General features: G+C 37.1%; 1 protein-coding gene across 1 annotated transcript in view; it reads right to left on the bottom strand.

Annotated features, from left to right (window-relative positions):
* The window catches only part of ABCB7 (ATP binding cassette subfamily B member 7), a 558,087-nt gene that overhangs the window by 278,436 nt on the left and 267,363 nt on the right, over positions 1-12,288 (bottom strand). Inside the window, exon 5 of the mRNA XM_053699205.1 lies at positions 9,841-9,973. Coding sequence (XP_053555180.1) covers positions 9,841-9,973 — 133 coding nt within the window. The remainder of the gene's footprint in view (positions 1-9,840; positions 9,974-12,288) is intronic.

Below are 12,288 nucleotides of genomic sequence, written 5' to 3'. Positions count from 1 at the left end.
TCATGCTAGACTGCATGACTTCTGTCGTGCAGCACCCACCCCCTCTGGAACACTCTCCCTTGTGCTGTCAGGCTTTGCCCTAATCTTTCTTCCTTTAAATGTTCCCTGAAGACTTTTCTGTTCAGGGAAGCCTACCACCCAACTCAATAATAAATTAATTTCACTTACCTAACATTTTCCTCATCTAACTCTGTATTCACATCTTTCTCAATCTTGCAGTCCTCACCTCCTGTTTCTCAACCTCCTACCCTTCTAGATTGTAAGTTCCCACAGGAATAGGTCCCTCAATCCCTCCTGTATGTGTTTGTAAATTGTGTCCTGTATCTTACAAGTCTGGTATTGTTTTATTTAAATGAATTGTATCCATGGACAGCGCTGCGGAATATGTTGGTGCTTAATAAATAAAGTATAATAATAATAATTTATTTTGAAGTATAGATAGATCATTATCTCTTTCTAATATTGGTAATCTTTTCCTAACAATGTTACAAATATCGTTGTACTGATTACTATATGTTATGAAATTAATGCCATCTCTACTACCCACAGGTTTGATCCTATCTTCTAGCAATCTCTCTTTCCATACTTGAAATTTCTTTGGAAATCTAAGCTAGCATACAGGAGTCATATCCTCTTTCAGTGAGTCGTTTGCATGATGCCAGTAACTGTTCAGACTTGTGCAATTACGCCTCAGTCGCATGTACTGACCTTTTGGTATACCTCTTTTTAAGTGCATAGGGTGTGAAGAATCTGCCCTAAGTATGGTATTACCTGATATATCCCTTCAATAAACCTCAGTTAAGATTTTTGTTTCATCATGTCCAAGTAAGACATCTAAATAAGGCATAGTTACTTTGGAATGACTATAAGTAAACTTCAAATTCTCATCATTTGTATTCAGATGTCTTAGGAAATAATTTAGGGATTCAATATTACCCCCCCCCCCCCCATACCAATAGCATGTCATCGATATAGCGGGTGAAAAATTTGATATTATGTCTGAAAGGGTTACCTACCCCAAATATTCCCCATGCTTAAAAATCAGCTAAGAATAAATTAGCATATGAGGGGGCACATTTTGCCCCATCACAGTGCCCCTTTTCTGAACAAAAAATTTACCATTGAAAACAAAGTAGTTGTGTCTTAGTAAGAATGTAATTGTTTCTAATATATAACTAATAAAACTGGGATCATAGTCAGAGTATCGCTCTAGCATTCTTTTCACTGATCTAATGCCTAAAGCATGTGGTATACAAGAGTATAAAGAGGCCACATCAATGGTAACAAACAAAGTTTTCTATCCATTCAAAATTATCCAGTATCCAAATTAGGTGTTCAGTATCAATTAAAAATCCAGGTAAGGACTGTATCACTGGTTGTAGTTGGGCATCCACCCATTGTCCCAGTCTTTCACCTAGGGACCCTATTGCTGAAATAATAGGGCGCCCTGGAGGATTTGTAAGGGATTTGTGTACCTTAGGCAAGAATTTAAATAAGGGTACCATAGGAGAGTCAACATTAATGTAATCACTCAGTTTATTATTTAGAATTCTACCTTCAATTCCAATATCCAATAAATTTTGTAGTTCTTTCTGAAACTTTTTTGTAGGGTTAAAGGTGAGTTTCTCATACGTTTCCCTATCTCCTAATTGTCTGTATGCCTCATCCATGTATTGCTGTTTGTCTAATACAACTATGGAACCTCCCATGTCTGAATCAACTACTACTATTGTCAGGATTATTCTTTAACTTATCAAGGGCTTTTTGTTCTTTTCTGTTAATATTTCTCCTAGGTTTATTCCTAGTGCGTACATTTTGAGATAGACCAATAAGGTCCTGTTCTATTATGGAGTGGACAATTTCAATGATGTCATTACGGGGATGTACAGAATAAAAATAACTAGGTTTAGACTTTAGTAGATGTTGTTGTGTAGTATTAGATTCTATTCCTCTAGCCTCTTCCTGTAAATCACACAAAGTTGCTATGTCACATAACTCATCAAAATTACATTTATCATATAACATGACCTTTTTATTAACACTCAAGCACATGGAACTATCCTCAGGATCTTGTTCATTACCGTCCTTGAAATGCTTCTTTAGAGTTATTTTTCTTACAAACTTGTTTAAATCAAGTATAGTGTCAAATAGATTAAAATCCTGGGCTGGTGAAAACCCCAGGCCTTTAGACAGAATAGACTCTTCATAGTCTGTCAGTTGAACAGATGATAGATTGATGACCTTTAATTTTTTACATTTTTCTTCTCCTCTGGTTCTGTCGACTTGGATATCTGGGCACTTGTGGGGCCTCCGTTATCATCATCACTTCTTTCCCTGTTCCTGCAGGTGTAGCTCCCCCGTTTTTTGGCCTAGCTCCTAATGCTTCCGCTGGGCTTCTTGTGGCTTAATTGGGGTAGAAGTTGAAGCTGTCCCAATAGTACTTTCAAAACTTGAAAATGTAACTTTTTTCGGACTCTTTATCGTATCTTTTTTGCAAATTTATTTCTGTGTAATTTATTAGCAGCATTCCAATTATAAACAATTGCCAGCTCATAGTCCTTTTTGTCCCTTTCATATTTATTATCAGAAAGTTAATTGCCAAGTTGTTTCAATGTTTCATCCAGTTGTTTCTGGAACACATCAAAGTTGGTGTTTTCTTTCAAATCTTCACTTTTTTCTATCCAATTCTTTAATCTCCAAAAGGACTGCTTCCTGCTGTTCCATGCTGGTGTCATATAACTATACTTATACTTATGTGGACGAATATCAATGTGTAATTATTTGATGCTCTTTTTTCATCTCTTACAAAACCTCTTAGTTTTCATTTTAATATATATATATATATATATATATATATATATATATATATATATATATATATATATATATACACACACACACACACATATATGATGTTGTGGGATTTGATGCACAACTCAAATACATCCTTTAAGTATTTGTCTTATATAAATGGATGTAAAATTAGCCTGTGCTTCTTTCCTACTGAGATGTTTGTATTATATTTATAATATTAAAATGTCAGTACTTTGAGATATCTTTTAAATGTCTGAAAGTTTCATCATTGAAATATCTCTTTCACTGTATATGTGGGCGGGTATCTGGATGCTCACTTTGCAATTATAACTTTGTACCTAAAAAGCATAGTATTTGTCTTTTAAACAAATGTTACTAGTTGTTTGCAATCTATTGCGTTTGCACTATTTGTCCACGATACAAGTAAGAAAGCAAGCATTCCCAGTAGGACGAGTGGTGGAGTCAATGTATGTTTGTAAAGACAACACATTTAATATAAATGTGGTTCACCATGCCTTACCATTGTGTCGTAATACAAGGGGTTAACAGTGGCTTACGAGGATTGATAAAAATATAGCTCCAGTCTGCATAACGTTAATTGTAGACATTTGTACTCTAATTAATTATTACCTTTTTCCTCTTTGTGATGATTATGTTTTAAATTGTATGGAGTGTGTATGTATTGAGTTAAAGTTGGTTATAACATAACTATGAAGGGGTTTAATTACAATGGATTTGATTGGTTTGACAACAGACACATAGAGGTTAAATGTTTACGTAACACACCTGTACAACAGCTCTGATGAAGTGCCGTTGAGGCAGGAAACGCGTCAGCTGTTTGGAGTCTTGTATGCTGTGTGCTTGACGATTTTACATGTAACTAATAAAGTGGATTTTTCACTTTACTCCTATGCTCCTGTTGAAGTTTGTTGATTAATGGTGGAGACCTTCGTTTAGTGAACAAATTGAACCGTCCAGAAATGCAAACTCAGAAACTGACAGTGTTCCTTGTGATTTGGGACATGAAGATAAGCATCCTTTAATTCTATAGTGGACATAAACTACCTTGAAGAACAATTGGCAGAATAGTCTGAACAGTCTCTATTTTGAAAGTAGGAACTCTGACAAATTTGTTCAGACCTTTCAGATCCAAAACCAGTCTGAAAGTTCCTTCCTTCTTTGGAACAAGGAACAGGGGATGGCATGTTATTCAAATCTTTTCAAACAATGGAACAGGAACAATCATTACCATGGGTTTTAGATTCAAAACTGATTGAACAAATCTGATTTTTTTGGAACATTTGACAGAATAAACTTCTTTCTGGGATGCCATGTTATGAAACCTATCACATAACCCTGAGATACTATATTTCGAACCCAGGGATCTGTAACAGACTGGAAACAGGCTTCCTGATAAAGGCAGTCTCCCCCCTACCAGAGCCTCTAGATCTGGGGCAGTGCCTTCATGCAGAATTGGAAGAAGGGGTAGATTTTTAGGATTGTTTAGGACTGTTCCACTTTGAACTTGGCTTCCAGGTAGAACCATAGTGATCTTGCTTACAAGAGGATAAATCAGAATTTTGTTCCTTGTTTTGCCAAAAGGGACGAAAACGATTAGAAGCCTTAGACTTTCCCATGGACTTCTTGTCCTTAGGAAGAATAGCTACCTTACCTCCAATAACAGTAAACCCAATATAATCCCAATCAGATCCTAACAACTTCTTTCCTTGAAAATAAATATTTAAAAGTCTAGATTTAGACACCATATCGGCTTACCATGATTTAAACCATAAAGCTCTTCTGTAAAGAACTGCCAAAGACATACACTTGGCAGTAATCTTAATTATGTCAAATACAGCATCACAAATAAATGAGTTTGAGCAGTTTTCTGATGATTCTGCTAGTTAAGATTTTTCAAAATCTTTGGGATTGCTTAAATGTGCAGAAAGACTATTTAAGCAAATGGATGAAGCAGCAGCCACATTAGCAATAAATTAACCTGCTTTCAAAAAGGCCCTTCTATGACAGGATTCTAAATTCCTATCTAAAGGGTCCTTAAAAGAAGAACTATCTTCCAGAGGAATTGTAGTATGCTTAGCCAGAGTAGATATGGCACAATCTACCTAGCACTGTGTAATCTGTTGACGCTTTACAAATAACCGATAATAATAAAATACCTTAGGGACAAGTCTCCCAAAGATTATTACAAGCAGGTAAGGGATACAATTTCTTTAACCATGCTAAAGGATTACCTGGCTTAGACCATTCCCTAGAAACTATCTCAGAGAAAGGAAAACATTTCAGGGGTTTTAACCAAACGCTTAAAGATGGCATCTAAATGATTAGTAGATTTATCCTCAGTTACCTGGGCCTCAACTCGGTCTGAGAACCCCTCCTCTCACTATGCACATTTTTATTCTTCAACTTCCTTCAGCAGAGGCAAAGAACAGGCTAGCTAACCAGGAAGGTCAGAGGGTTTCATAGAGCTCTTGGGGTTTGGGAATCTTTGCCTCCTCCTAGAGGCAGGGAAGAGTAATTTCCAGGAGTAAAGGATTGTGGACTCTCACCACCTGTATGAAAGAAATATATTTTTGGAAAGGATATGTAGGAAAGCTTCTATGACATGATGCACTGTAAGAACCATACAATTCATATGAATAAAACATGGTAAGGGACATCTAGATGAGTGGGCAAGGTTGGACCATTGCATTTCACATGAATGGAAGAGAGAAATATTAGAGATATGTATTCAAAATGAATGAAACATACAGTAGTGGCACTAAAGTAGCAAATCTAAGAAAAAAGCAACAATCTCTAAGTAAAAGAAAAAATGGAGGTAGAGAGGAGGAATCTGCCCCTGGGTGGCTGAGACTTGAAACCTATCTTGTAACCCTGAGCTATGACCTCCAGGACCCATGGATCCTACACGTCCCTGAACCAAGCGACTGAAAAGAGCGACAGTTTGCCCCTACACGATCCAGAAGAGGACTGGGGACCGCCCATTCATGCTGACAGACTCGGCGGGCTTCTTGCTCTGCTTGGATTTATTCCAGGACTGAGTCGGCTTCCAAGAGTTCTTGGTTTGCTCTGGCGACAATGGGCTTTATCAGAACAAAAAGAACGAAAATTGGCCCTTAGACTAGTTCTTATTCTCTTATGGTAGAAGGGCACCTTTGCCCCCTGTAGATAATTGAGCCCAGGCCTGGACCAAACAAAATCTTTCCCTAAAAGGGGAGGAAAAGAAGTCTAGACTTAGAAGTCATATCCACAGATTATGACGTCAGCCAGAGCACGACGGGCCTGAGCAGAAAAGCTGAAGCCTTAGCATTCAGGCGAATAATCTGCTTAATAGCATCACATATAAAAGAATTAGCAACTCTCAAGATCGTAATTTTTTCCTGAATAACGTCGAGGGGACCTCTCCACCCCAATCAAATCCTATAAGGAGTCGCACACGTAGGTAGTTTCTCAAGCGGGATAGCAGTATGTTTAGCAAGGGTGAAGATAACGCCATCCCTTTTAGGGACGGAACCGCACAGCTCCATTGAGAGTCCAAGACCGGGAACAATTTCTTAAAGGAAGAAGAGGGGGAAAAGGAATCCAATCCTGTCCCATTCATTCTTAATAATGTTTGCCATCTAACAGGAGCAGGGAAGGATAAGGTACCACCCTGTCACCAAACTCTATCCAATTTAGGAATCAAAGGTTCATCAGGCAATTTGGCCTCTGGAACCGCTACATTCGCCAAAACTTCCTTTAGAAGAAAGCGCAAATTCCTAAAAATAAAGTCTGGTTCCTCCGCAGCCGGAGTTTAGAGGCAGCAGACTCCGATCCAGAATGTTCATACTCTCAAGTCTCAGAAAGAACTTCATCCTCGCATAAGCTTATTAGTTAAATCCAATAAATTATCTGATGTACTCTGGGAAGGAGTGCAATATTTCACCTTAACCTTGTGCTTGGCTGGGCGAGGTAAAGCATTAAAGGACACAGACACCGTTGTCTGAACTGCGCAGTAACGTCTGGTAGAAAAAAGGCCCCCTCCAAATGAAGGATCAGCAATGCTACGGGAAACTGCATGTGTAGAGAGAGAAGAATGTAGGGTACGCACCTCACTGGACGACAACTCCTCAGAGGTGGACGGCTCAGTGGTATCAAACATGTTTGATATTATCACATTATCAAGGCATATGGAATATAATTAAGAGGGCGGATCTAAGGCCTCCTCACAACATAAACAGGAATTACTCTTTAGGATTAGAGGGAGTACCCTCTAAAGTAACAGAATCCTCCGTCGCTAGTGCAATAACCGGAGAACTATAGAAAATAAAACAATCTTATTTTATTCACAAAAACGGCACCCTTATACCCCAATGGCTGGGGCATTTCCCACCTCTTATGACCCAGACAGTACAGAGATTTATGACTCCTGATAGACACCCAGTCAGGAAAGAGGGAATGAAAACTGCACAATGCAGGACCGTCTCTTCTATGAGAAAAAGTGTGCCAAACTTGTAAGCTACACAGCTCTCAAAGTGAAAGTGAAACCTGTATATTCCATAACAGCCTATGAGCCCATAACATCCTACACATAAAATCAGCATAAAATCAAAAAAGATATGAGATTATTCCCCACTGTTCAATAATCCCCCTCAGGAGATATTAACACTTGATTCTATACAGATAAAAGGAGTCACACTGTGACCCTGTCTTCTTGCATTATCATACATGTATAAAAGATGAAACGATCTTACCAGAATGTATGCCGTGGAACAGTAACACGGTCCTTCAAGTTTGACAGATAGTAGCGTCGCTTCTGACATGGACTTGAGTGAAGAAAGCAGGCAGCGAAACTAGTCAACGCTGATTGCTTATGGAGCTGTTAATATGAATGGGGATGGTTTTGCAGAAAGACTCTCCCTGCATCTCTGAACTCTAACTTTCATCCATGCTCTCACAGAGAGGCTGACAGGACTATACTTAAAACGCCTACCCTCCATAAGAGACTACTCAGAAATCTTCTGACACTTCTCTGCCAACCTCCTGTGACGAAAGGCAAAGTTTAACTGTGGTTAGAAGGAAGTGGGGGAGGTGTTTAAGCCTTTGGCTGGGGTGTCTTTGCCTCCTCCTGGTGGCCAGGTTCAGTAATTCCCACAAGTAAGGAATGCAGCAGTGGACTCTTCCCATATTAAGAAGGAAATGCAAGTTTGTGCACAAGGGACAGATTGCTCTATGGCTGAAAATGACAACTCGCACAGCACTATTGGTGGACAGGAACAAATCTCAACTAGCATAAAAACTAAAAGTTTTATTTTCAAATACAGGTACAAAACCTTTTATCCAAACTGCTTGGGACTGGGAATAAAAGTGTGGAGTTCAGAATATTTTGGATCTCCGAATATTTGTATACTTGTATATGTAAAATGGGACGGTCTGGAGAGGGGATGGAACCAAGTGTAAACAACAATATTTTATGTCATTTAGGCAATATTTACAGCTTACACATACATAATAAAGCTTACACGTGTAAGCAAAAGGCAGTTTTACATCATTTTTAATACATAGTACCCTCAAAAAGATAGTACAGTACTGTAATCTGAAAGGTAATAGTTGTTATAAATAAATATAGACTAGTATTTTCATTTTAGAACATCAAAACCAAACCAAAGATGCAGACAGAGAAGATTGACTTACTGGTGGGGAAAAAGTCATTTTTAATCACTTTCTTTCTAAAAAAAACATTGTAATAATGAAGTCTGGATTTCAGAATAAGTTTGGAATTCTGGATTTGTACCTGTACTCCTTTTTAGATCCAATAAATAAACCAAATGACTAATGCCCCTTTATCAGTATTTTAAATATTTTCATAATTGAGCGGCTTTTTTCAGGGATCTTAAGGTTTAATTAAAAATCAGTTTTGGTATCAATGCAACAACTAAGAGCCACGTATGTTTTTTATTCTTTTTTGCTTAGTATTTTTGTTTTCAAAATAAAGGTGTAAATCTTTTTTTCTGGTTAGAAAATACTTCAATATCCATTTAATCTTAACTAAAAAAAGATTAGAAGTCATTTTTTATTTACATTTCAGAAATTATTCATTGCATTGCAAAAAATCTGCATGCAAAATTAATATTTTAAATGCATTTACACTTTTATTTTGCTAAAACAAAACAACAACAAATATGCAATGTTTTATAGGCCTATGACACACCTCTTGAAAAGCCTCTTGAATGTTGTTTATCTTGTTATATAAGCAAAACCTGCATATATCAACCAATCACTATGCAACATGTTGGAGTGGCAGGGTTCTACATTGTAGCCTCCCTGTGGGGAGTGGAAACACATTTTCAGAGTTCAATTATAAGAAAAGCAGGAAAAATACATAATGAAAGTGCATTGCAAAGCATTTTTTTTAACTAAGCATAATTAAATATTTTATGGAGACTGTAATTTTGAGTTTTACTATTTTGTTACAATTTGTTTGAGAACGGTATATACACAGAAGTTGTAAAGAGATCTTTCAGGATTTTTGAATGTGCGGCATGATTAATTTGCAACAACACACAATGCAGGCAAATTATAAACTGCTTTTCCAAATCTGAACATGACACATATTTAGGACACATCTTCCCACAATGCAACAGGAGGTACAACAATAAAGGACCGTGACAAAGATACAAGGAATCCAAAATCACAACATAAAGCATTAACATGTTATTTATGGTGTTTACTTTACTGTTAAAGTTTAGTAAAAACACATGACTATTCCAATTATGAAAAACGGTGAAGATATACCTTTTCCTCTCTGTATTTTTGATGATTTGAAATCATCAAAAACACTGCATTAAAATTCCTCATCTACCAAAAATAAATTTAGTTGCTGCAAAATATCTTAAATTAGGAAAATCATTCCAGTCTTACAAAGTGATTGGTAACCAACAAAGATTAAAGAGAGACCAATAATATGGAAACTGCTATGAACAAATGAATAGATAATGTGTCTCCTATGAATGACATATTGATACTTACAGCCTATCAGCATAGCTGTTGCCATAGTTGCAATTGCATTTGGTGCATCACTCAGATTCAGTACATTTCCAGATAACTCATTGAGGTTATCAACTGCATATTTAAACATAAATGGCACCACAATATTCATACCCTGTTGGTAGAAAACAAGTATTTAGTTTTCTTTTAGGAGAAAATGCAAAACAAGAAAGACAATATATGTGTGTGTTGTTGAAAAGAATACCAGGACTCAATAGATTTGAACAGAAAAACTACAAGTTTAATGTGCAACATTTTTTACATTTACCCTTTCTCAGAGCATGAATGCCACAAAAACACAATGAACTTGTAGTTTCTGCAAGTATATATATATATATATATATATATATATATATATATATATATATATATATATATATATATATATATATATATATATATATATATATATATATATAGGCAAACACACACTGAATCTGCTGGCACTCTACAAATAATTGTTAATAATAATAGTATATATTATAAATTATTTGATTATTATATGTGTGTATGTGTGTGTATATATATATATATATATATATATATATATATATATATATATATATATATATATATATACACACACATACATACATACACACACACACAGTATCTCACAAAAGTGAGTACACCCCTCACATTTTTGTAAATATTTTATTATATCTTTTTATGTGTAACATTGTAATTTTGCTGTCCCCTCAAAATAACTCAACACACAGCCATTAATGTCTAGTGGAAATGTCCAAATTGGGCCCAAAGTGTCAATATTTTGTGAGGCCACCATTATTTTCCAGCACTGCCTTAACCCTCTTGGGCATGGAGTTCACCAGAGCTTCACAGGTTGCCACTGGAGTCCTTTTCTACTACTCCGTGACATCACGGAGCTGGTGGATGTTAGAGACCTTGCGCTCCCCCACCTTCCACTTGAGGATGCCCCACAGATGCTCAATAGGGTTTAGGTCTGGAGACATGCTTGGCCAGTCCATTACCTTTACCCTAAGCTTCTTTAGCAAGGCAGTGGTCGTCTTGGATGTGTGTTTGGGGTCGTTATGTTGGAATACTGCCCTGTGGCAGTCTTCGAAAGGGAGCGGATCGTGCTCTGCTTCAGTATGTCACAGAACATGTTGGCATTCATGGTTACCTCAATGAACTGTAGCTCACCAGTGCTGGCAGCACTCATGCAGGCCCAGACCATGACACTCCCACCACCATGCTTGACTGTAGGCAAGATACACTTGTCTTTGTACTCCTCACCTGGTTGCTGCCACACACACTTGACACCATCTGAACCAAATAAGTTTATCTTGGTCTCATCGGACCACAGGACATGGTTCCAGTATTCCATGTCCTTAGTCTACTTGTCTTCAGCAAATTGTTTACGGGCTTTCTTGTGCATCATCTTTAGAAGAGGCTTCCTTCTGGGACGACAGCCATGCAGGCCAATTTGATGCAGTGTGCAGCGTATGGTCTGAGCACTGACAGGCTGACCCCCCACCCCTTCAACCTCTGCAGCAATGCTGGCAGCACTCATACGTCTATTTCCCAAAGACAACCTCTGGATATTACACTGAGCACATGCACTCAACTTCTTTGGTCGACCATGGCGAAGCCTGTTCTGAGTGGAACCTGTCCTGTGAAACCGCTGTATGGTCATGTCCAACGTGCTACAGTTTAGTTTCCGGGTCTTGGCAATCTTTTTATAGCCTAGGCCATCTTTATGTAAAGCAGCAATTCTTTTTTTCCGATCCTCAGAGAGTTTTTTGCCATGAAGTGCCATGTTGAACTTCCAGTGACCAGTATGAGAGAATTTGAGAGCGATAACACCAAATTTAACACACCTGCTCCCCATTCACACCTGAGACCTTATAACACTAACGAGTCACATGACACTGGGGGAGGGAAAATGGCTAACTGGGCCCAATTTGGACATTTCCACTTAGGAGGTGTACTCACTTTTGTTGCCAACGGTTTAGAAATTAATGGCTGTGTGTTGAGTTATTTTGAGGGGACAGCAAATTTACACTGTTATACAGGCTGTACACTCACTAATTTACATTGTAGCAAACTGTAATTTCTTCAGTGTTGTCACATAAAAATATATAATAAAACATTTCCAAAATGTGATGGGTGTACTAACTTTTGTGAGATACTGTATGTATGTGTATATATATATATATATATATATATATATATATATATATATATATATATATATATATATATATATATATATATATATGACAAAACAACACATTTTAGAAGCAAAAACAGACATTGTGAACCTCATTTGTACATTCTGACCCCAAATCCCCTCTTTTTACTCTTTTTTTTATTTATCATTTTTATTAATTTTTCAAAAATACAGAAAAAAAAGAGGGACAAAAACGGGGGGAAAGAAGAAGAAGAAAACAAAAAATACAGTTTGGTACT

This window comes from Bombina bombina, chromosome 1, assembly GCF_027579735.1.
Source record: "Bombina bombina isolate aBomBom1 chromosome 1, aBomBom1.pri, whole genome shotgun sequence".
NCBI lineage: Eukaryota > Metazoa > Chordata > Amphibia > Anura > Bombinatoridae > Bombina > Bombina bombina.
Note: the sequence above shows the minus strand (reverse complement) of the source record. Positions and strands in the feature narration are given on the sequence as shown.